Genomic DNA, 26,317 nt, shown 5'->3' with positions numbered 1-26,317 from the left:
AAAGAAAAAAACCACATTAACTACAAAAAGACTTGACTGGGTTGGTCAGGTTCATGCAACCTCCCTAACTGCCCATAGTCCAGCTGTACTGTTAATAATGCTATCCTTATCTCTACAAGTTAAAAACTATTTCAGCCCAAGATTGGATTGTTGTAATCTCAGGAATTCTCCATCTGCAATATGTAGGTTCTCCATCCTCTGCCGATGAAATGATACCTGCTCTGCTGAGGCAGGGCAAAACAGCTGGAAAGCTGCCCTAAAGAGTCAGGCAAGGATTCCCCTGAGATAGCCGGTGTGGTAGTCCCTATGAAAGCCCTCCAGCTGGTATTTAGGCTACTCTGTCCTGCAGGGAAACGGTCCCCAGAGTAGATTTGAGAGAAGGGAAAGGTGACTTGAAGTCACCTTCACTTCCACCCCAACCTCCGCTGCATGAGCATGATCTAGGCACAGCTGGGGGCTTGACGTCATATGTTTCATTTTGCAATTCAGAGTGCATCCACTGAACTAGATATGGTCTTCCTCACTGCTGACAATGATCTGAAATGTTTAACCTACGGTTGCCATCTGGTCAGTTTCAAATCAGCCTAGCTGGATTTTGTAGGACCTTGCCAGGGAAAAGATTGAATGTGCTGGATTTTTCCCCTTGGGACCAACGCTCCCTGTTAACTACCCATATGTGTAGCCACACAATGATTTTGTAACTACCACGTCACATGGCTGGGAGCATGGTCAGTATCTGGTTCCAGCTCCCTGTACCATGCCCTTAACCTTCCAAAAATAAAGCAGCTCCTCTGCACACTGGGACTGGGACAGATTGAAGACTCACTGGCAGACAGGAGTAAGGAGCCAGAGCGCCTAGGAGGGGATAGTGGTGGATTCCCTCGAGGGCCAAGGCTCCTGGGTTGGGGTGGGTGTAGCAGCTCATAGGGGCTGCTGTGCATTTATGTGACCTGGGAAAAAGGGAGGGCTGTGGCCCCCCGTGTGGGGTAATAATTGCCTATAGTCAGCAGTAGGACGCTTTTTGTTGGTGAAAGGGGAAGCCAGTGGCCAGTTTTTTTGCATCTCTGAGGTGGCAACTCTATGTATCAATCCTAATCTTATCTGTGACCAAACTCCAGTTCACATTTGGCTAAAAAAATTCAGACACACAAAGGGACATAACATCTCCCAGGACATTTATTGCAACATAGTAATTCTTAGTAGAAAAGCAAGTAGATTTATATTGAGACCCAGACAACAAGACAATAGCAAAAGTCTTTGCAGACTGCTTTACTCCCACTTATTCCTATTAGTCATTCACCCCAATTAATCAGAACTGGTTCACAAGGATCAGCCAGCAAACTAGTAGCTACACCTTGAAAATAATCTATCACTCAAAGTGCAGTATCAAGGTCCTCAACCAAATAATTTGGCCATTCCTGTTTCAACTATTTGAAAAATGTCACTTTTTACATTGTTTCAAAATGTCATCAAAGTTATTTTGCTATACTCCAAAGCAGGGGTCCCCCTGCCGACACATTTTGACCAGCCGGCTGAGTCTGCTCCCCCTCCCATTCCCACTCCTCCCCTACCTGACATGATGTGGTCCCAGCACCCTAGCCAGGAGCTGCTCCAGCCCACAATGAGAGCAAGACAGAGTGATGTGACCCTGGCAGTTAAAAGTTTGGGGACCTCTGCTACAAAGGCTGTTCTCTTCTTGAAAAAGGACTCTTCATCAGCTGATGTCTTCACATATCAAAGGACAGTAAAGATCCTAAAGCTCTTAGGAATAAGGACTGTTACTTATGTGTTTGCATAGCACCTCGCACAATGGAGCCCTGAACTAGCTGGCTTCTAAACACTACCAAAATATAAATCTGCACTAAACATAGCCCCCTTAATAATTAATTAACAATAATAATTAAATAAATAATAATCATGCTCAGGCAGTCAACTGTACAGAGTGTGAGGAAAATGCTACAGTGAAACTGTTTGTCTGGCCTGCCCTTTGCTTGAGGGACACAAACTGCTTGTACAGGTGGGGGCCTCTGGATCTTGAGTTTCACTGACAAAGCAGGGCAACCACATACAGGCTCTGTAGCCTGCCCATGGTTAGGACCATCCTGATTTTGGAGCTTCACGAGACAGGCTCCTTGTTTGGGAGGTGGGGGGAGAGTTACCATGTCTGAACCTGCTTGCCTGTCCTAGAAGACCATCTGCAGACTCTGGCAAGCTTGCACAGGGCTGCGGTGCGCACTGAGCCTGGAGAAGGGCACTGTTTGCGGGAGCCCCGCAGCTGCCTGCAAGGAGCTGGGTTGCAGCAGCGGGGAGAGGCGCAGACCTAGCGCGGCTCCTTACGACAGATGGGGAGAAACAGCCGTTTTGCGGCGGTCTCTCCACCCGACCAGCTGGGGATGCCGACGTGGAACGTCCTTTCTCAGTCAGTTTCAGTGCCCACTAATACCCGCGCGCGCGCCCCCCGTGAGCGAGGGGGCCCTGCCTGGTGCCTTCCTGGGAGGGAGGGAGTCGGACGCAGCCGGCGGTGTGACGTAGTGGGGCGTGCAGGCTCGGGGCTGTCACGTGATCACGCCGCTGCGCCCTTTCCATAATCGCTTCCTGGGGGCTGCTGCTGCCTGGCCCTGCTGCGGACTCGCTCGCTCCTACTCGGCACGACCGTGCGCGCGGCTCAGCAGGATGAATGTCTCGCGCTGGCCGCTGCTCGCGGTTGCTGCCATGGCGGCGGCGGCGCTCGCGGTGCTGGCCGAGGACCCGGTGAGCGGCGCGTGGGGCAGGCTGTGGGGGCAGCTCCCCGCGGGTGGCAGCTGGAGGAGCCGAGCCGGGCGGCGCCGTGCGTCCAGCCAGGGTCGCTGCGTCCTACCCCGGCGGGGCCGAGCCTCGCCCGCAGCGGGGTGAGCGGAGGGCTGCCGCTGGGCAGGAGCGCGGCGCTGACGCCGGTTGGGCAGGGCGCTGCCCGCTCGCTGGGGTTGTTTCGCATGCAGCGCTCTCCTCTCCGGCGGGGGCGGCTCTCGCCTCGCTGGGTCCGCGGGGAGGACGCGGACCTATGGCGCTACTAGTTGCACCATAGCTATTCAAGACAACCGCCCCAGGCTGCGAGGCCTGCCACGCCCGGGTTAGCAGCAGGCAGGCGGGAGGTGTAGGAGCCTGGGTTGGGGGATGGGGTCAGGCTGGCTTCATTTGCTCTCGGCCTGGACTTTCCGAGCGCGGTTCCTGAAGTCAGGCACCTCCGTTAAGCAGCAGCCGCCGCCTGACCTTCCAGCATTGCGCAGCTGCAGCCCCCGCTCCACTGGCTGCTTCTCTCTAGTCTGAGGCTCGCGTGTGTCCTCTTGGATGTCAGGGCAGCTGGGGGTGCCCGACCCTTCTGAAAGTTAGACCGCGCCTCTAGGTACCGAATTCTAGATGGTCAGACTCCGACTGTAGCCCTTCTTACTGATGTAGGCGCTTGTTGCGCCCGGTGGGCAGTATCCAGTAAGGTCAAATGCTTCCTTTTGTTCTGTCTGCTGCTGAAGTGTCAGGCTCCTCTCCTCTTGACTGTTTGCCCCCAAACGACTCTGTGTGTGGGTTAGTGTAAAGTACAGCCTTTTTTCTCTCAAAAGCAGGTCCGACTCTTTGCTCTGGTGTTGCAGGGGAGCTGTTAACTAGTGTAGTGTTGTTTAAGCAGGGTGATTTAAAGGTGCAGAACCTTATTTGGAAAATTGATTATTCTGTGTAGACAGTATAGGTAGAAAACCAGTATTCAAATGAGATCTAGGGGAAACCAGTAGTATTTAATAGTCTGCTTCCTATGACAGAACATACAGCTATCACTTTTCCTGATAGGAAAAGTACAGACAAGACACAGAAAAACAATGATACAAACAACAAGCTAAGCCTAACCCTTTCCCCTAAAAACTGCACTGAGGTTAGTGTACTAGGGAACTCTTCAGAATCGAAGCTTGGATTTTCTTCACTGGAGAAAGAAAACACTTGAAGGTTTGGCAATAGCCAAAGTAGCAGAAATCTGTCCAAGCGCAATAAAGTCCTAGCTCAAATATTTACACAAATTGGCTTTTGTGGTAGTCCTGTGCATCTGCCCTGTAACTTGTGTAACCTTCCTACACCTCTGAACCAATCCTCTCAATACCTTTAACTCCATTTCAGTAGTAGGTGAAGTGAGCTGTGTATATACATTTGTGAAGTGTTTGGGAACCTGTGGGATTAAAAAGTGTTGTATAAATGTAAAACTTTCTAATATTTAAATACCTAGAGGCCTCATTTAGAATTGGGATCTGTGTGCGAGAAGTTTTTCAAACAGTAAAAACTTAATCCCTGTCCTGAAGAACTTGATCCTGAAGCCCCAGTCTTGCAGATGTGTATGTGAATAACTTAACTTTGCATACATGGGTAGCATGAACTCAGGACAACTTATGTGTAAGGTAACTCACCTGTGTCAGTACTTGCAGGGCTTGGTCCTAATTAAAGACAAGTTGCAACAAGTGGATGCCTTATATGAATTGCAGCAGCTGCTGCTCAACTGTGCAGTGCACTGTTTGTCCTGTATATGTTAATTTTAGATCATATGTAACCACTTAAAAATTTTAAACACAAATTTCAGTAATGGGCTGTCTGAGAGTGAGGCCCTTCATTTATATAACTTAAATTATACTGTCCTGGCAGGAGTTTTCCTTGTTCTTGCGATGAATAGTTTGCATCTTTTATTTACTTAATATAGCCTTCTTCTGACTTTTCATGTGTGTATTTCTTATATGAAATGTTTAGATGGCAAAGTCTTCTTGAAAAGATTTCCAATTTTTAAAACAGAATTGTTTAGTTGCTTAACAAAAATAGCTTGCACTGTAGGAAAAAACATCAAACACTCCTTAGGGTCTCCTGAAAAATCTCTATTACTGAGACTAAGGGATTTAGAAGGAGAAGTGCCATTGGCTTTCAGTAAGCTATTTTGAAAATCTCTGCCAATCTAGTTAGGGCAAGTTTTGTTTTAGTAGAGTCCACTTTGAATTTTATTTTCCCTAGTCCACAGTAATTTTATAATAGAACAATTACCTACATCAGAGAAAGTCATAAAAGGAAGTAACAGTTGTCTTGTTTCAGAAGAGAACCTTAATACCACTACCATATCCTTTTTCAAAAGCACTGAAATAACACTCTTACTTTTATCTGAAAACAAGCTATGTATGTTCTGAATACATTGTAAGCGGAGTTTCTCATTTTGATTGTTCTCCTGTAAGTGTTCCAATAGCATGCTTGATACAGAATATTACATATGAATGAGCTCACATACTCAAAATCTGATTTTTATATATGCCTTTTTGATGTAATCACAAGGTCTTGTTGAACAAGTGATCATACCTTTTTAATATGAAATGTGGCCTTCACCAGTACAGCACAAATATTTTTAATAAGTTTATAAGTATTGCAAAGATAATTGAAGGGAGGTAAAGGGGATCTTAAAGTCCAGCCAAATTCTTAGATCCTGATCCTGCAGTTGATTGCACACAGGTGTATCCTTGCACCTATACAGAGGTCCAGAGGGGTTCCATGTTGACATGGAGCATGCTGCTGTAATGGCTTACAAGATTGAGGCATTCCCTAGTGTGAAAATGTACTAAGGTAGACTATTTAGGGGTGTGGCAGGAGAGATGGTGGTGAAGGGAATGACTATAGGACTGTCATATTTAATTTATGTGATTGTTTCGTAAAAAGAACTTCAGGTTTCTCTTTGATTTGATGCATTATGTTAAAGTATACTTCATACCACTGACAGTTAAAGTAGTTTCTCTTGTCACTTCATCAAAAGTTTACCCAATCGTTACTTACCTGGGTACTAATGCTACTCTCCAGAGTGACGTATCTGTTCCACCATGTCTCCTGCAGTTTAAAAGGACTAAAACAGTTGTGTTTGTGTGCTGTATTTAATTGTAACATTGTCAGCTTTCTGTTTAATAAACTCAGAGTAAATGGCTGGCTGATTTTTGGTCTCCTTTCCTTTCTCACTTGGCTTCAATCACTTTATCTTTTCTATGTTGTCTTAAGTCTCTTCCATCTTACCTCTTTCCCTGCATTGCGTTATTGTCTTCCTCCATTATATTTTTTTCCTTCTGCATCTCCCCCACAATCTATCATATCTTTCTTTTCTAAATTATGCTGCTAGTAGGCTACTCACCTCTTCACATTCATGTACGTATGAGGTTTAGAAAAGCTTTACTGGACATTTAACAGTCAAAACAAAACGTGGTAGCAACAGGTTTGTAAGAAAGATGCAACCTTATTGTCTGGGCCAGTGTCCAAGCAAGAAGCTATCCTCTCTTCAGCCAAAACTCCCTAGCTGTTGAGAAAGAGGAAAGTACAAGAAATTTTACAGAATGCTGCCTCTGGCCCCCATTTCCAGTCTCTACTTTTTGTTGCAGCCTCTGGTTAATAGGTGTCTGACATACTTGAAGCCCCCTTTCATGGCTTCTGAAAGGGAAAAGAAGATCTTTGTCTAAGAGCAGCCTGACTTGAGAGGAGAGGGTGTATCTCCTCTAATCTTCTCCAGCCTCATGATCACTGTGAAGGAAGGGGTCCCCTTACCACACTAATAGCACCAGACCTGCTCCTAATTTCATTCCATTGCTGGGAAATGTCAGTTTCACTGCCGCTCCAGAAGTTTCTGATGTTGCTTAGGAAATCTGTGACTAGAAGATGCACTGGAACTGCCTGAATATCTTAGAACAGCAGTGTGTTGGTTCACATATGAAAGGCTATGTTTGTAACCAAACACCTAGAAACTTCTGTTTTCTTGATCTTATTTTAAAAGTCTAGTGTGGTGTTGACATAACATCAGGATGACTATAACTGAAAGACTAGCAAAAAGTCACTTCTGGGTTTTTTCAGTCTATGTCCGTTGCGTACCCACAAAGGACAGTCAAATAGACAGTTTCAGTTCCTTCCCTTCCCCCCCCCAGCGCGTATCTATATGGGTTATTTTCAGGGAATCAGGGAAACAATCAGGGAAAGGGTAAACCTTTTAAGAGTGATTATAAAACAACCAAAATTAGCTGGGGGACATAGCAGCACATGTAGGGCCTGACACACCTCACTTTGGAAAAAAAGGTAATTTCAAACTGATGTCCTATTATGTTCAGTTTGCTAGAGAAGCAATAATGTTATTTTCTTAATTAGTATAGATATACATTACCATATTGAGCCTCTTATCAACAAAGGGATTCTAGACTGTCCAGCTATCACTTTTTTTAAAGATGGCTGAATTCCCCAAGAAGCCAAACTTCCAAAACTGAAATTGCCATTTTGACTGAAGCAGTTAAGTGCTTCACTTACCTTAAGCCTGGAATTCTGCAAACTTACAGTGTTTACCTACTTTTAGTTCTTAGTTTAGTTATGAAGGGGTAGAGTTTTTTTAAACAATGCTGGCAACAAAACCATGGATCATTTTGAGATATTTAAATATAGGTCTGCTTAGCAATGTTTTCAGGCAGATATTTTGTAAGTGGCACTGTAATAACTGCCTGACCTAGTCCTAATTTATGCTTTATCTGTTAAACAAAGATGCGTGTGATGGAGTATTTCCCTTTTTAGTATTGCAAAATGTAAACGTTTTCACAAGATATATAGCTTGGCTGTTCAGAATTCCTTTGACTTCACATGAGACTTATGACTCTGTACAGCCTACTCAGTCACCTGATGTCTACAAATAGCTTTGTTATTTTAGATTCCTGAATTTGGTAGTTACCCTCTATAAGTTTTTACCTTTGTCTTAATTATGAAACAACTGTGCAACATCGTTTTTATAAAGACTTATCAGTTCCTTGCATGAATTGATATACTTTCTATAGTCGCATCTAGTAGGAGTTGAGATTCACCTCATCAAGTTTCTTCCCAGTCACTCCAAACAGCAAGAATACAGATTTGTTACATTTATTCAGTGCTCGGCTGATTGCTGTTCTTAGCTGTGACTCCTAATGGGTGACGAGGACAACAGGATAAGAGTAACATGCAACTCCCAAAGAGTAACCTCTATAATAGGTGTAAATCCCTTTTCTAAATTAACTGGTTACTATAGATCAAAATAAACCCTCATGGTAATTATATTGCACAAGTATTTATTTAACTTTAATATTTTTTAATGTTTTGTCTTCCACTGTGATGGATACCATGGAATAACCTGTAAAACAGCCTTGACACTGCAAGGTATCTTCTATTTGAATTTATGAATCTAGGAAATTTAAGATAGCTGCCCAAGGACAACTTGAATGACCATCTAGATTGCTGAACAAGGATATGTGGCTGTCAATTGTTTAATCAGAATGAGTTGTATGCCCATCTATCAAGGACAAACTGTTAATCTTACTGGTGCAATCAAATAGACTGAACATAATTGACCTTCTGCCTGTTTACTTGTAAATGGCATTGGTGCCCTGTTATCCGTCTATGTCTAGGGTAGCCCACCTGAAAATGCCAAGGGCGGGGCAGGCTGCAAAAAGGAGAGCAGATGCTCCAAAACTGGTGGCTCACACTGCAGTTAGATTCCCTAAACAGTGACAAACTGTGCTCCTGATTCCCCACACTGGTTATCAAGAAGCCCCAAAAAAGAAGTACACAGCCCCCTTTATTGCATGTCAGTCTCTTGTCCTCAATCAGCAACTAGGTCCAATAAAGAGAGAAATTATTAAAACTCTATTTCCTTTACCAAAAATGTTCTCCTGGTCCCCAAAGGATGAGCCACATTGCCAGATCAATATAAGTTTGGATCTTACCCAGAATACCATGCTGCCAGCCAATCCTTTAGTAATTAAACTAAAGGTTTATTATAAAGGAAAGAAACAATAAGAGATGTTAAATTGTCAGAGCAATCAGATGCATACAAATGACTTTAAAGTCCATGTATTTCAGATTCTAAGCAGAATTGTGGAGTTGTACAGTTCCCCTAGTGTATATCCAGTACCTGGATGGGTCTCAGTCCTTTGTTTCACAGCTTCATTTGCAGATGAGTTGATCCAGAGGTAGGAAGCAGGAAAGAAAAGAAGATGGCAATAGTGCAGCTGCCTTTTATGTCCTTTTACCATGTGGCTTGTCCCAAACACAGCCACACAGCACATGGCATCGAAAAGCCTCAGAGTCCCCTGTCCATAGGCATGTTCTTACGTGTCCCGGTGACTCATAGGTTGTATGTAGCCCCTGGGCTCTTTCACTGGATTCATTGTACTTTTGAGTGAGTTCCCTTGAGGGGCCATTAAGCAGGCTTAGTGCTGCTGTCATCCTGTCTGGGGGTCTCACCCTGAAACACAGCATAAGTTTGAAATACAAATATACCACTCACATTTAGAACTCATAAGCATGTATGTATCAGTTTTGTATTATCAATCTTAGCGAATCATGACTTTTCCATCGGTACCTTGCGTGGCATATCCTATGCAATATTTATTGCAATTCTGTAATATTGGTATCAGTAATATTCCAGACAGTGTCACATGCCCATAGAAAGTTTTGTGGTGCACTTGGTCTGTAGGACAATGTGGTATGTTTGGGTGAACAAAACTCAGAAGTGGGCTGGCAATTTTTTCTATTCTGTTAGCTAGCTACACTTACAAAGAAAATGAGGTGAGTTGCCAGAGTGAAATAGCTGGTGCAGCACAGGGCTGGGAGACTTGGGTTCTGACCCTGATGCTGATTCTTAGTCTTCTCTGTGCAAAAATTACTCATTGCTCACTTTGGATGTAGCTGTACATGGTTTATGCTTGGGATTATACCTGCAGTTAATAGTTTCTATACCGATGCTGAATGTAAAATGGTGCCAAATATAGTTTGCCTTTGGCCACACTGCATTTAAAGCATATTCATCACCAATTAACTGTGCATGTCAGCAATAGGTAATGTCTGTTCCATACAGCAAGCTCCTGTGACTTCAGACACACAGCTTAATTTGTATGTGCCTTTGCCATTCATCTGTAGGAAAAGGGTAATATCAAACATGGCTGTCTTGTAGGTGTGCGTTGTGATTGACCTAATGCTTCTGAAGGGTTCTGATCTCTTTACAGAATTCTCTATAAATGCAAAGTGCTATCATTGGCGCACCTGATCACAGTAGGACTAATCAATTAATACATAGGATTAAGTGCAAGCCATTAGCATGTCTATTAGGTGAGAAGTAATTTTAAATTCACTCGTTCACCTTGGGCTACCAAAATATGGGATTTTCCTAGTCTGTTAGGATTGCTTGGATAACCAACTGGTTAGTTTTATTCTTTATGATAAAGGTATGAACGAGTCCCCCCTCATCTCCAAGCACCCCCTTGTGTCTGAGCACCTTAAGCCCAGGGTTACTGTTCCATTTCCCTCTAAGGACTTCACAAGAGACTGTCTTGCTTCAGCACCCTTCCCCGCTGCCGCCCCCCCTTCTCTCCCCGGTCCTTGCGGCCCATTGATTACAAAAACATCATGCAAATAATCAAAAATAGATGGAGTATGCTTTGGGTCTTTTATCACTCCCCAGTGCAGCAGCTAATTCTTAAAATCCTCTGCCATCTAATCAATTGACAGAGCACATACCAGTCTCCCAGCACCTCTTTGGTCCTTTCCTGGCCTTCTGCCAGCACAGCCACCACAGCAATTCCATCTGGAGTACGCCCCCCTCTTCCCAGCAGGAACCCCTCTCTTCTGGAAGTTCATCCATACCAAGGGAACATACCTGTCTCATCCTGTCCTGCTAACCTCTTTCCAGCTCTTCAGGATGCAGATGTCAGCAGGTAAACCTCTCTTGCATCCCTGCCTTCAGTCCTCTCTGGCCTTGGTTTCAGCTCAATAAAATTCAAAAGAAAAAACCCTAAAATTACATGGCATATTTTAAAAACAAAACAAAACATCAGCTAATCAAGAATGGTTTAAAAAACACTTGCATTCTTAAACAGTACTTTTTCTCTCTCTTTGCAGTTTGGAGAAGATTGCAGAAGTAAAACATATCCTCCTGCAGGACCAACGTGAGTAACTCAAATGACTCGTAAATTTTCTGCCAAATTACATTAAAACAACGAATTGGGAAGAATCAGAAGTAAGCAGTTTAGGCTTCTTCTGGTTTGTTCACCTAACAGAATCAGATGAAAACATCTCTCCATAGTTTTGGCCTTGTACTTGGTATAGCACAAATTTTTTATAAACTTTTATAAATATGAACTTGTTTTTCAGATTTAAAGGGATAGTTCCTACATACATCATAAATCTTGATTTACCTCCCAGCAGAAGATGGGATAAGTTGATGAGTGACAAAAAAATAGAGGTATGAAATAAAGCTTTTGTTCTTAAGTTTAGCTTTAATCATAACTTGTATACAACTTTCTTTCACGGAGACTCACAGGAAAGAGTGAGTGGGATGAATTTACCTTTGAAATATTTAATGGCTAATGTTTCTAATTCCAGTCTTCTGTACTTAAACTGATCTGACTTAAGGTCTTGAACAGAGAGAAAATAAAATGATGGCTTAAGTAACACCTTCTTCCTACAAAATGCTTATTCTCAAACTGGATCTGATTAATAGGAGGTAAATTAACTAGTAGTTAGAAAACTTTGAAGAGTGGTGTTTCCTGAGGTGGTCTTCATTTTTCTTATAAAATTTTTTCTCTTTAAATCTAAATTTAAACACATTTATTATGGGGGAATTGTGCCAGAGTGACCGCCTTCTGGGGACAGAAGTACTCTATCCACAAACACAGGACAAAGCGGAGGTAGTGTTAACTTTCCCACATGGTCCAGTCAATATGCCGCCTCCTTGATTTGGAGAAACTGACTTTGGTGCTGAATTCATTCTTCATCACCGTGCTGTGCTTGGCCCTCCTAAGGGTACCAATTGTGGTGGTGCTTTTTGTGGTGTGGAAAGCGGTCACTAAATTTGGTTCATCTAAGCCGCCATTAGATGGAAATAGCTCTTAAACAATATACAAGTGTTTTTGGTTTGAACCTACAGAGAGAAAGAACTGTATCAGATTTTCAAATCTGCCTGTCTAAAGTGAGGCTTAAAATTTGTATTTAAGCCTCTAATTAGAAGAAGCCTTTTTTCCCCAGATGTGATGAGCATATTTTTACCTATATTTTAGGCCATGTAGTCCTTCTTGAACCACGTAAACTAAATCTGTGCAGTTGCACCATTCATAAACAGGGCTGCATTTATGTCTGTGCTTTCAAGTGGACCACATTTGAAGCCTTTTTACTATATGTACGGTACTTGAGAAATTTGCTAGAATAGGGCCCTTATCTTTCCGTCTGAAAAGACCCAAGTACATCTGTGCTTAATGAGTGAAGAGATGCTATTGATGCAACTCTTCCATGGCTGGAAATGTGCAAAAATAATTGTCATTTTAAAACATTGCTAGTGGATGGTCAAGGTAGTATCAACCAAGCACAGTCTTTCTTATAAAGACCTATGCTGTTACAGGAAGAGATTCAGGATCTGGTCTTAAACATGTGTGAAAAAAGATTACAGATAGTCCCACGGATTTCTCACAGTGGGATTACTCCTGAGAATAAGGATTTCAGAATTGGGCTCTTAAATGGCTGCAGAAATTGGCAATGTTTGTCTTCTATCACTAGCATCCAATTATCATTTTTGCTTTTATCATTTTCATATTAGTATGTTAACCTGCAAAAGTTATCACAATCTTGAACTCTATTAATTGAACATTTTTGCCTTTCTAGTTGAAGACTGTAATTGAGACTCTTAAAAGTATAGCAAATGCATTTGTCCCTAGTGGCAAAGTGATTCAAATATTGGATACTAAATTGGTAAGTATCTTCAGCATATATATTTTTTTTCCATCAAACTGCATGTTCTAACCTCCAGAATGCTGTCATAGAATCTCATAGAAATGTAGGGCTGGAAGGAGCCTTGAGATGTCATCATGTCCTCCCCACTGCACAGAGGCAGGACCAAATACATCTAAACCATCCCTGACAGGTATTTTTCAAACTGTTCTTAAAAGTCTCCAGTGATGAGGATTCCACAACCTTCCTTGGAAGCCTGTTCAAGAGCTTACCTACCCTTATGGTTAGAAAGTGTTTTTCCCTATAATCTAACCTAAATCTCCCTTGCTGCAGATTAAGCCTATTACTTCTCCAGTTTGGCAGAGACTGAGACTCAGATGTGGATAGTTACTTATTTACTCTTAATTTAGAAAACTTATTTTCTGAAGTTAAATTCTATCTGAAGCCAAATACTAAACTGGGGACGGAGGGCGGGGGGAGAGAAATACCACGTGTTCTGTTTCTTGAATTTATAAGAATTCCCCAAAAGTTTGAACTTAGTCTCCCTATCCAATAGGAAAATTCATACACCATTGAAAATGACTTAACAAAACAGATTTATTGCAATTCTATTTATTCTGCTGTGTTGTACTCCTTCTTAGTCAGTTCCTTTAATCTACTGCACGTGCAACAAGTGTCTGACCACAACAACACTTTGTGAATTTACCAAAATATCTTGATTAGAGTCCATTGTTTTGGACTAAAAACAAAACTGTGGACCCTCCCCTTTAACTACTAGCAGATATATGAAGCAATTGTGAATAATTCACAAGTATGGCAAAAATTGAATTGAAACAGTAAAGTTCTGAGCAGCAACAGTAATATCTGGAGTTTAAAATACCATTTTACTAGATGCAGTTTTGCAAAGGGTAAAAGGGACAAGAGCAAGAGAAATTGCAGATAGATCTGCTGATCTGTATTGTACAAGACGTGTGTGTACTCGGCAGTTTCTCTTTTATCCTTTGTACCTTTTTAGACCTCCTCAGCTGCTAGACTGGTTGAAATGATTATCTTTAAAACTCTTTTAAGATAATGAGACCCACATGAAACAGTCCTAATGATTCTGAAATGCTTTTTGTGTCTTCCTCTTAGAAGTTAAATATTCTTGGGTCAAACTTTTAAGCCTGGTTCAGCCAGGCTTGATACAGGACCAGAGCAGGAAGCAAGGTGAAATGTCCACATGTGCTAGATGTGTGGATGTTGCATCATGGGCTAGCCGCCCAAGTACAAATCCAGGGGATCAGGCCGTCTTGTACTTAGTCAGCTAATCCATGCCACAGCCCAGGCTGCAATGCCCACATTGCTATCTTTGCCATGCTAGCTGAAGCAGACTCCCAGTTGCAGCGTAGACACAATATTAGACACCTGTGCTCACATCATCCTGGAGGCAGCCAAATCTGTCCTTATACAATTTACAACAGTCTCATGTCACTTAATTAGAAAGTACTATGGCCACATCCCTTCCTACTTCCTCTGTGCCGGGGAATAGGTGGTATAGGTAAGGATTCCCCTAATCAGCATTACTGTGAATGATGCCATGGACTTATGTCTTTGTCTTAGTGGTGATAAGACTAAAATTCTCTCAATTACTGTCTGTGATCTCAAAAACTAACTGGACATTGTGCCCATCTCCATTGTTTGAGTGTAGAGATTTTAATAGACTATTTTTTATTTTTAAGGTGCTTCCTTGCCTTTCAATTTCTTCTACAAACCCTCATATTTGTAGAGGTATTAAACCTCCAGTTTTACAATGTCTTAGCCTAGAAAGATGTGACCGGGGGGGGGGGGGGGGCTCTGTTTAGATACCAAGCTACTATTCATCTTCAGTTATAATTTAAACAAGTCTTTTCTTTCAGGATTGGCTGATTCCCACTTTTCCCTACCCTTTCAATGAAGAGCTCAAAGGGATTGCAAATGTTTCTGGCATTCCTTTGGGTAATATTTTCAACATTTTAGTTCTATGATGTCTGAATCACTTTTTCCTTCTCTAAAATTGCTTAGTATTTATCACACTTTCGCCTAGACTACCTAATTATTCAGTATATAATTGGTAATTTAGTGAAGCAATGTGTGATGCTTCAAATGAAAACAATATTTGTAGGAACAGAATGGCAGCAAATGACGCTTGAAAGATTGCAACTTTTTTTGTAACGCTTCTGTACAGCCATGCCTCTCCCCTGATGGCAATGTGAAATGGATCTTCTGCTGGGAGATATGGAGGCTTTCAACTCATGATTGCTAAATGTCTTAGCCCTCCTTTGGTGAGGGTTCTTTGCCTTTCCTTACACCCACTCCCAACATGCCAAGAGGGGCAGGGTAGGGTTGCTTGTGGAGGCTTTTCTTCCCCACAAAGGCAATGTCTGTATTGATGGTGGCACGTAGGGTATGTGTAGCTACATGCTGCAGTGAAAAGTAGGCCGCATCCACACTGCAGTGTGTAGCTACTCGTGCAAGTGAGAGGCTCTGGCAGGGGGGAAGCAGCAAGGAAAGCCTCTGGCAGCACTGACACCCCACTGCTAAAAATAGCCTTGTATATAGGGGAGGCACTGCTTGGGCATGTAGAAAGCCATATAGGATATATACCCACAGGGTTCAGGTGTGACTTTACTTGCCTAAGCAATGCTTCACCTGCTACACTGCTGTTTATACCATGCTGGGGGACATGCAGTTTATGTATTCAACATGCTGATGCTCAGGTGTGTGCAGACTTCCACAATGGATCTCTGGGTACTCCATTTTCTCTGCCGCAATCCAGGCAGATCAGGAGACCCACTGAGCTGTGCATTTCCCCAACAATCCTGGCAGTGCGGGGACAGCGTTATGCTGAAGATTTTCTGTAATGAAAGCTGCTGAACAAGGAAAGCTGTATCTTCAATGTCCGATTTGGGTGAGAAGATAGACGCATGAGAGAATCTAGTCCACACGTTAGTTTAGTTCTCAAGATATTGAAGCTTCTCATACCTCATGAGGTTCTTGCCTTTATGTGAACTGGCCATTTGACTCAAACCCCAATAAAGGCAAATTGAAATTCTAGGGAGGTGTGCTGTAGGATCATCCTTTCTCCAATAGACGTCTTTTCTAATGGCTACTCTGTGTTTATTGAGTCTGGCATTTTGATTGACTGCGTCTCCTTTTTCTTTTCTAGGAGAAATTATTGTGTTTAATATCTTCTATGAAATCTTTACAGTATGCACCTCAATAGTAGCAGAAGACAAAACAGGTGAAGGCTGTTCTTAGCCATTTTTATTGTAACTATTAAAATGTCTTTCTGGCTTTTGTCCTGTGTAAATACTTTAGTTGAGCTTTGATAGTTGTCCACTTGGAACTTTGCTATTGCTGGCTTCTATTCCTGGCTATGCCACTGTCCTGCTGGATAAAGTGATTTGCCCATGGTCACGTCTCTCTGCCTCAGTTTCCCTTTCTGGAAAGTAGAGATGATAATATTGAACTCTGTAAAGCACTTTAAGATCTACAGATGAAGAGTGCTATGTACAAGTTTGGTACTATATGTGGAAGGTACTCAGATACTGTGGTGATGGGCAGTATATAAAACTCTAAAACAGATCATTTTAAGTGGCTGATTCATACCTACTGAATAAAAAAATCACTGTGACCATAGTCACTGTCTCCTGCATTGCTATGTGAGAGGCTTGGGTTTCAGGTTTTGTTTTCTTGGTCCTTTCTTTCCCCATCCTAAACTACACAGGCATTAATACGCGTTGCCTCAAAAGGAGTCTTCCACTTCTCAGCCAAATGGGTGGGGTACCTTTGAGGGCAAGAGTGAATTTGGTGAACAAATGGCATGAGGATTTCATTTGCTGCTTTTTCCCTTTCTGGAAATGAGTTCTGATATTTCATGATATTTTATTTCCTATAAACGTCCTGAGTTTAAAACCCCTTTATAAACAGAAGCAGAGTAGACCATCTATTCATTTAAAACAAAACTCATAAATAGCTGTGGATTGAAGCAGTAAACTGGTACTGCTTTGTCCTCATCATTCCATGGACCCTGGAACACTAGTAGTCTGTAAACTTCTGTAACTGGCTGAATTAAAACTTTGCCTGTGTCTCAGATTTACTAAAATAGTTCAAATGTCTTTCCAATTCTCCAAAAAGATGTACCATTTTTAAAGTTACCTGATTATTTATTTACTCAGGTGTTTTGTCATGTTAACATTCCATTTTATTTTTAAAAAAATCTTTAAATGGGAAAACTGGGAGAATTGTATTTAAATGCTCAAATAATGTTAAGGATTGGAGTCCATTTTGATATAAAAAACCATGGGACACGTGTCATTCATCAGAGCAAAAACTCTAAGGTTAGAAAACCATTACATTTTAAAAAGGAAAAGTTTTAAAAGCAGACTTGTTTCAAATATCTTTTTGGCAAAAGTAGCTTATTTGGGCTCTCAATCAGGCTTAAAGTAGAATGGTCTCCCTTCGCCTCCATGTATGCATACTAATAACATGCATAACAGCATCTGATTATGAAATCTTACATCTGCTATGAGTTCAGCTTGCCTGTTTTTCTTTAGTCCGATAGAGCCTTAACCATCTTGACATGTCTGTTTTTAAAAAAAATATATTAAATAACTTTTCTTCTAAATTCAGGAAAGCTGTACCATGCTAGAAATTTAGATTTTGGACTATTTCTTGGGTAAGTACATGTATGCCTGTTTGTCCTTTAGAAAGCATAGAATGACTCAGAATAAGAGTCCTAAAAGCAGTGTTACTCTGTTTGCTGATTTTTCAGTACAAGCTATTAATTTAATATTTAGACATTGTCTGAGGGTTGCAACTAGTTACTGTAGCAAGCTCTTCACTATATATTGCTGGTATAATGAAAAAGATCAGTTCAGGCTAAGAGTACAGCTCTCCTAACTTCAAGTAGTAAAATGACCCTTATTTCATACTTAGCAGAAATGGTTGTCATTCCATTTTTTAAAAATCATATTTTGCCCTGTTAGCACAGAACTCCATAGATGGCACGAGTGACTTTCCCCTCTCACACCCCAAGGAATGGGCGTTCTTAGTTGCTAGAAACACTTGCACTCTTTGTGTGCTCCACTATGTCCCAACAGATGGAACCCACTTCAGCACAGAGCTTGCTGTGGTGCAGTACACGAAGGAAACAATGTAAAAGAAAAGTAGATGGTCTCTGGGTTCACCAAGCTTTTGGCTTTGGCCAATATCGAACTTTTTCTAGTAACATCATGTGAACTAAAGAAGTGTGTGTACCGTACCATCTGGAATGTTCTTGCTGCTTGTTTTATTTGCGTGCATGCGTGCGCTACAGCACCTCAGTGTGAACTCTGGAATTTAGTTTACTTATAAGGATAACTTAAGTTAAACATAGATTTAAGCTTTTACATCTCCTAAGATCAGTAGAAATGTTTCCATGGAATCCTCTTCCTAATTCTCCTGGAGAGTTTGCATCCCAGATATTGCAGCATTATGCTAGTGCATGAGAACCAGAAAACAAAACTCACCAATTTGTAGTTTTCTTAGCTCAGAGAATAAAAATAGTGAACAGCATAAATAGTGAAAAGTAAACTGAGTATGAAACAAGGCTGAGATTTTACCACTCTTTAAATTATTTATGGTGCTGCTTAACATGCTTTGTTTTTATATATATATAAAATTTATTTATTTAACCTGGCTATCACTATACTTTCAGGTTGTTTTCAGTTTTTTTGTTAAGTAACTATAATCCATATAGTTGTATGTCCCTACTATCCCAGGCCACCTATGCACCTTGCTGCTTTTAGGCAGATGAACTAAAGACTCAGCTATGTAATATTCTGAGAAATGTGTCTCTAAACAATTGAGTTCAGATTTGGGTAACTGCATTACTGTACAGGTCGTTGTTTCCTTTACCTCTCAGCATTCACAATTTCTGTTCTGTCCAGAGACTGATGATCTCGTGTTTTGTATCTATATAGATACAATCTTTCACTCACTTTGTTTGACTAGTCTGAGCTCCATCGTTTAGCAATAGATTTCCTCCAAGCTGTGTTCATAGCCAGAAATGTTAGAATTCCATTAATTTATTATCCATTACATATCTGAAATGTCAATTTTATCTGTTTTCCTAATACCAGGGATTTCAGATCTCTCATTTTTGCTTTAATTTCTTATTTGCATGTTTGGCATTTTTTGAGGTTTTCTTTTTTTGTTTTGTTTTGTTTTTTAAGGACGTGTCTCTGTCTCTTGGATGGCCACTTGTTGAATTGCTCCTACTTATCACCTCTTTCATACAGATACCCTCCACAAATTAACCATAACTACTACTTCTCCACATTTTTACTCGAACTTCTGCTGTCTCTTGAGAGCTTTATTGATCAGTGCGCCTCAGCATCTTCGAGATTTCCCCTGACTAATAACAATAATTGCCCCACAAAGAACTTCAAGTCTGGTTTTTTTTGGCTCTCAACAAAGAGACCCATATGTCTCTTTAATGAATGAATCCCAATAGTATAGCATCTTTGCTTTCTCAGTGTCTGTACAATATAGGGGCAGGTAGCTCATGGAATTCCAAATAATTTCAGTGTCAAAAATGGTGCAGTTGTGACAGCTGAGATCATTTCAAGACCTCTTCCTATTAGGGTTAGAGTGGCTGGGTAAATACTGTGTAGAAGTCCAGTTTGATACTGAACAATCAGATGTTCTAGTACTGGGTCTTTAACAACCATGTATTCATCCATAAACTGCATTTTATAAATTTTACACTTCCTTCATGCATAGATGATTACTTTTTAATTCCTTATTTCTAGCTAGTGGGTTGCAGTGGGTGCATGTGTATGCTTCACAGTAGTTATATTTTTCAGTCTGTGTAATAACACAGGTTAGCTGAGTCTTCTTAATAATACACACTCTCCTTCGGCAGGTGGAACATAAAAAATAGTTCCTGGATTGTAACTCAGGAACTGAAGCCCTTAGTGGTGACTCTGGATTTCCAAAGAAACAACAAAACAGTTTTTAAGTCTACAAACTTTGCAGGATATGTGGGCATGGTATCTGGCGTCAAACCAGTAAGTATTCTTTGTTTGCAACACTATAAAACTTTCTGGCTCAGATTTTCCTTTTTCAGAGGATGATTCACCTTCCTTCCAAGTTTCAATTAGAAACAGGTTGAAACTTGTTCATTAGTCATCTTCAAAGACTGTCCTCCATCTTTTGTAACTATGAGCCCTTTACACAAGTTATAGCCTCCATGTGTACTTGCAGTTGAGATGGAAAAGTGTACTTTCAACAAATGGAAGAAGAAGAGAGGGCTCTTGTTGGAAAACGCCATTGATTTGCACAATTTCATTATAAAAGGAAATTTCTCAAATAAAGTACTTTAACTTGGAAGCTAGCTTGTGTAGCTAAAGGAAAATTTCACTCTCTCAAAATTCAGAATCCTGCATTCTTGTATCCAACACAGAATTGACTTAAAAATAAATTAGATGAGCAGGTTTGCGAAGAAGCAAAGAGTGAGATTCCCATAAGGGGGAGAATCAGAAGAACTTCAGTGTGCTTAAAGTGTTGATATGCGTTAGTCTGTCTTCCTGGCAAATGTAGGCATGTATTTTAAATGGACTTGTCTTGGTTTACGGGCAGCTGAGATCTGGGGTTTATCTAGATTTTTAAACACCGTGGCTATAAACATACACCCTGCCTCTCAAACTAGTGGCTTTCCTCATTTACTCCCTACTTTCCGTTGCATTTTACCAACACCTCAATCTTTTGTACATGCTCTGTCCCACTCCTCTACCATCTTAGCCCCCAGCACTGTAGAATGAGCTCCAGCAATATAGTGTGAGCTCTACCTTCAGTCCCTACATCTTCTCAACCTTTCTACATCCTGATAATTCCATAGACCAACAACTTGGAAAGAGGTTAGGCTTTAGCTGTGATTTCTGTTTCCACCTCAATAGAAGAGCTGAGCACACAGGAGGGGTGGGGGAAATTGAGCTTTAACATGGAAGCTAGTGTATACATTGGGAGTTTCATGTATGACTATAATTCATAAGTGTGGTTCAGGTGGCCATTTCATGGGGCAAGTGGGCAGACTGTGACCCAGGCTTCAAGCCTGGAATTTCCCTAAGGTATGGTGTCGTTCTGGGAAACTAATCAGGTAGCCGAAAGGGAGGTCAGGTACATGACTGCATGGGAGACTGGTGTGATGCTCCTGTAGTGGCCTGATGGGAGAACGATCCCAGAATTGGCTTAGCACAGCAGCAGAATCTTCATGGCTTGCTCTAGTAGGCTGCAACCGCCTGATCCCTCTCCAGTTCAGCCTTGTCTTACCCATCTCTAGATTAGTGAAATTCTGCTACATGTGTCCAATCTCTTACTCAATGGGTAGTTCCATTGTCTTCTGGGAATATTCACACTGAACAGATTACAGGATCAGATTATATGTCCACCTTGCAATGCAGCTTTACTCCTTACTTACTGACATTGCATCTTTCACTTTATCATGAAGGTTTAACTTATTTTGTTTTCTGTTTCCCAGGGAATTTTCACACTCACAATGAATGAGCGTTTCAGTCTTGACGGCGGTTACATTGGTGAGTAACTGTAAGGCTTGTTTCTTAAATATATAGCAACATTTTCAAAATTATGGGGCACCTGCTAACTTGCCCAAAAAAAGACTGAAGTCAGTGTCAGATGTACAAGATAGGGGGATAAAGAGAAGCAGAGGCCCTGGATTACACCAGCTATGTAAAAGCTATAGCAGTCAGGAGGAAATTATAAGGCTTTGTATGTCTATGAAGAAATTTTGTTATAACTGGTGACTTCTTTCAGGAATCTTTGAGTGGATTCTTGGTAGGAGAGATGGTATGTGGATGGGCTTCCTCACTCGAACTGTGCTAGAGAATGGTACAAGGTAACACTTTTTCTGCTGATCTTTCAAGGGCTTTGTTTATAGTGGTAGTGCTGTGCATACTAACATTTAAAATCCCTAACGACTAATTTTTTAAATCTCCTATTAGAAGCTTGAAAATTGAACCAATCTCTGCCAATTTTGACTGTGTGGTACATGATCTTAAAAGTTGGAAAAGGACCTTCGTGTGTGTGTGTGTGTGTGTGGTTTTGTTTTAAAAAGTGCTGGTCAAAGGAAGCTAAAATTAACAAGATCACTTCCAACTGCGGAGTGGCATATCATGACAGCACTTCAGACACTAGCACAAGTTAGAATATTGACATATTGGAAATAATGTTTTGCTTTGCTGCAACTGAGGGAGTGCAATACTCTTCAGTGGGTTATAAAAAAAAAATTCCCCATTTCTGTCTTGACAACAGTTAAAAAGGAAAATATCCAGAGGACTTCTCCCAGCAAACTATAGGAGTTTTTATTTATTCAAATTCAGTGTGTGGTAACTTTATGTAGTTCTGTTAAAGTTTACTTAGGGAATAAGACTGTGATATAATGGAAAATACCTTCTTTAGCATCAATATTTGGGTATCCGTAAGGCTTAAAACTCTCAAAAAATATAGTTCAAGCCTCTTCTCTAATATTTCATTTAGTTACCAAGAAGCAAAGGACCAACTGGCTAAAACAAGACTGCTAGCCCCTGCTTACTACATACTGGGAGGAAACAAATCTGGAGAGGGCTGTGTGATCACACGTAGCAGACAAAGTGCTTTGGATATCTGGGAGTAAGTACACTTGCCAGGTGATCTTCAGATCCCCTCTTAACAGCAAAATCCATTGACATACATGTGTCTCTCATGTATGATCTTTTTTCCTTAAAAAGAACAAGCCGGTATCTTATTGTTTGATTAACTCGTTTTTAAAACTCTTAATCCAAAATGCAGTGATTGATGTAGTATCTGACTTATTCAGGAAAAAGTGCTTTTATAATCCTAAAAGGCTATACCATAATTTACTAATCTGCTCAGGATCCTCTAACTATTGCTGTTAGTGAAATATGGTTAGCCTAAGGATGAAAAGTGTATCTCTGGAGTACTTAATCAGAAAAAGAACACATTTGCATTTCTTTTCAAGCCTTGATGTAAATGGGGGCACATGGTATGTGTTGGAAACAAACTATGATCGTTGGAAGGCGCCACTTGTCTTGGATGACCGTAGAACACCTGCAATGAAGTGCATGAACCAGACAAAGCAAGAGGTAAATATCTTTAACTTAATTTAGTGTTTTGAAATCATCTGAACTCAAGCCACCTCATAGTGAGGATCTACAGTAACTGTGGCAGTTCAGGGCGTTAGCTTGGTAACAGGAGCAAGTAAGGCCTTGTGATGCAGTTTGCTTACATGATGTATGTATATAAAAAAGCTCTGCTGACTGCTGCTTTTGTTGTTGCCAGCTGGCTTTTGAAATGCTTGTTCTAGGTCTAGTGGGAGGCTCTTTCCTGGTCTAGCCTGAGATTTTTACTGCTTTGCATTTTTAAACTCAATTCTGAATTTTTTTTTCTTCTGCTGCACAAGCAGGTAGAGGTACAACTGATAATTTAAAAACACTTCCTAAACAACATAGGGATTGCTTCATCCACCAGTGAAATACAGCAGCTGACTTAACAAGTGCCAAACACTACAAAACTACCCTACTTACAGCAAAACCTAGCCTGCCAGTCTCTAGTGCCCAAGTGCCTGCTGTCCTGAAGATGGTTGTGGAGTTGTGTGTTCTTTGTCTGCTTTGAGTGTAGCTTAAGCAGTTACCAAAGACAATAGATCATTGTTCTCAGTATTCTGTTCTCAGCATACTCTTGCTATGTAATTTGTATGCAAACATGAGCTAATGTAAACTAGCTAAACTCAATCTACTTGTCTCTCTCAGAACATCTCCCTACCAGCCATCTATGACGTTCTCTCCACAAAGCCTATATTAAATAAGGTAACCCATTTTTTTCTTATTTCTTGCAATGGAGTATATTTCTACAAGGCAGGCACGTCACTTTAGGCCCATTCAACTGAATTGCACCTACTCATGGCTAGTGCTAAATTTGACCCTTCATGATCTTTGTGTATTTTGGTAGATCTAATGAAACGTTAGTGAGAATACTAGTTTGTAAGAGGATGTGCAGCAAATCCAGCTCATTCAGAAAAGGTGAATTCCTCCATTTCTAATAGCAGTCAAATTTCACAAGCAGGGGGAAGCATGGATATGAAATTCCTAAGTAAAAATTCCTTTGAAATATGTTGGAGTCCAAGTTCTTTGGAACTTTGCAAAATGTATATGAACTTATTTAAATCTGTATCTGTAAATAGTCCAAGTCAAAAATACTTAACTTGAGATTTGGCTGAGGTCATATTCACAGTTATACATGAATTTAGAGTCATTTGGTCCAGTGTGTTTACCCCACCCACCCTATCCTCCTTAGTCTCAGGAGCAAGAAATTTAATAGCAAGAAACAGAGATCCAGGGATGAAAAGTGTTTATTTTTTTTTGTTTGTGGGTTTTTTGTTTTGTTTGTTCTGTTTTGGTGTTTTTTGTTTTTTGTTTTTTTTGGGGGGGGGGTTAAATTTTAGGATAATTTCTCCGAAATATACAGATTCAAAAGCATTTCAGAGGTTCTGGGACTTCATGAAGGATCAGTACAAAACTGGTTAATTAGTAATCCACAAGACTTGGACTTAATTCTTTTCAAACTTTCTGGTTGCAGCTTAAGGTGCTACTTCCCAGCATGCCTAAAGTTTTTTCTCATCATATAGAATGGATACTGGCCAGTTCTTCAGTGGGATTAAGATTACAGTTAACTGATCAGAGTGGTTAGACTGTGTGGATGGCAAGAATACATAGTAAAAAAAAAAAACTACAATCTTCATATTCTTGCTCTTACATTATATGTATGCTGTATTACTAAAAACAACCCTCATATATACAACTAGAAATATTGGAAGCTAAAAGAGCCAAAAAGTTCATTCTTACTTCCTTAGCTACTATGTGAAATAAATAAAATGTGAATCACAGGAGGGATAAACTTTCCTCTCTCTTGCTAGCTGACTGTGTGCACAACCCTGATGGAAGTTTCGGAAGGCCGTTCGGAAAGTTATCTGCGGGAGTGCATAGGTTCCTGTAGTCCTTGGTGATCCTTCACCTACCTGGGATGAGTTCTACCTGTTCGAACAGGTCGCCCTTCAATAAAAATGACTACTATCTCTGGAAAGGGGCTTTCCAGCCTACAAATTTTTCATCAGTCAGTTTGATAGCTTCTGGAAAGAGCAATAAGCTTCTAAGAATGGAGGACCTGACCTACTTCCTTAATTGTTGACAGTTCAGACAACTGTGTACTAATGCTCCTTTTTGTTTCTGCTTCCAAATATTTTTTCTGCAAGTGTAATACAACAATCACCTCTGAGTCCCTGTTAATTTTTGTTACGCAGTTGTTCACTATCAGAAAATTCCTTTTTAGATTAAAGATACTTTTAAAATTGCATTAACATGGCACCCTCACCCACGATGAGAACTAGAAATGGTGTTAAAAGATAATTGATGAAATGAGTTCTGCTACTTTTCCTTGTTCACAATAACAAATTAAGAGTACTAGTTATTAGAAGAATGTTTAATGCTGCTAGTCCAGTATTAAGGATGTATTTCTAAAATGTCTGTGTAAAGTGACTTATCCATACAGTAGCTCCCATTACAATAAAGAAGCTGTTGGGAAATGTCTTGTGTTAGATCTGTGACAGAAGCAGCCTTCAGCATTTGGGAGATTTTGACCCCGTTATTTTCTTGGCATGACATTTGCACTCTAACAAAAAGCCAGCTGCTGTTTCAAAACATGTATTAATACTATCTACTTTTTGACCTATGTATTAGTCAGTCAGTTGTGCACAAGACACTTACATACACATGTAATATAACTTAGTATATCTGTCACTTGCAATGAAAATAGGACATGGCAAACAACTTACCTAAAGTTGGGAAATTATCTTGAGGAATAAATCCATTATGTAAAGCTGAATAGTTAGAGGGTGTACTGCAACAAGAAGTATTTGAAAGATCCTTACGTAGGACAAAGGAAATATAGAATCCAAAACTAGTAAATTGGGACAATAATCAAACTGCAAGAAGAAGTTTAAGATGCTTACCAGAGTTGAGTGACTATTTCAGTTCATGGACAAATGAAAAATAATAAACCCCACCATTTGTTTCCAAGCAAAATGTATTTGTTATTTCTCTACTTGGATTGAAACAATGCATTTGAGGTGTTTTTCTTTCTTGTTTTCAGATTGGTTTTAGGTGTGTTTCATCCATTAAGTAAATAAGCTACTTTTAAACAAAATACCATTTTGAAATGAAAAGTCAATATTTCATTCATTTCAATATGGCCACCATGAACAGTTTCAACTTAAAAAAAATAATCAGCCAAAAAGGTACATGCATTAACCAGTGCTCTGTCTACCTGGGCCGCATTGGAGGTTTTTTCTCCCAGCCATTTGGTACTATCACAGAAGTTTCAGAGAACTGTTATTCCACATACACAAATGGAAGTTCTGAATGTTTGTTTTAATTTTGGGGTGGCAGGAGAGGACTATTGATATTTGCAACTGTTAATAAAGATGAAGACCATTTATACTAAA

The 26,317-nt window shown here is 40.6% G+C and overlaps 1 protein-coding gene across 1 annotated transcript; it reads left to right on the top strand.

Annotated features, from left to right (window-relative positions):
• Nucleotides 1–2,564: 2,564 nt before the first annotated feature.
• On the top strand, nucleotides 2,565–26,317 carry ASAH1 (N-acylsphingosine amidohydrolase 1). The gene is made up of 14 exons (XM_067530540.1): nucleotides 2,565–2,751; nucleotides 10,924–10,970; nucleotides 11,176–11,266; nucleotides 12,679–12,765; nucleotides 14,640–14,718; nucleotides 15,929–16,003; nucleotides 17,395–17,440; nucleotides 19,670–19,814; nucleotides 21,284–21,338; nucleotides 21,577–21,658; nucleotides 22,300–22,431; nucleotides 22,781–22,904; nucleotides 23,571–23,627; nucleotides 24,734–26,317. Exons 1-14 carry the CDS (start codon nucleotides 2,674–2,676, stop codon nucleotides 24,821–24,823), a joined length of 1,188 nt encoding a protein of 395 aa, XP_067386641.1. The 5' UTR covers nucleotides 2,565–2,673; the 3' UTR covers nucleotides 24,824–26,317.

Source organism: Emydura macquarii, unplaced genomic scaffold (genome assembly GCF_026122565.2).
Source record: "Emydura macquarii macquarii isolate MOO-44397 ecotype Brisbane River unplaced genomic scaffold, CSIRO-AGI_Emac_v2 contig_3108, whole genome shotgun sequence".
Classification (NCBI taxonomy): Eukaryota; Metazoa; Chordata; order Testudines; family Chelidae; genus Emydura; species Emydura macquarii.
The sequence above is the reverse complement of the archived record's forward strand: the minus strand, read 5'-3'. Positions and strand labels throughout refer to the sequence as shown.

What these genes read in the sequence shown, in the direction of transcription:
- ASAH1 (XM_067530540.1), top strand. Translation starts at nt 2,674, where the DNA reads ATGAATGTCTCGCGCTGGCCGCTGCTCGCGGTTGCTGCCATGGCGGCG. An exon ending in AGTAGCAGAAGACAAAACAG is followed by an intron (nt 16,004 to 17,394) that starts GTGAAGGCTGTT and finishes TTCTAAATTCAG; the next exon opens with GAAAGCTGTACCATGCTAGA. An exon ending in GATTTTGGACTATTTCTTGG is followed by an intron (nt 17,441 to 19,669) that starts GTAAGTACATGT and finishes CTCCTTCGGCAG; the next exon opens with GTGGAACATAAAAAATAGTT.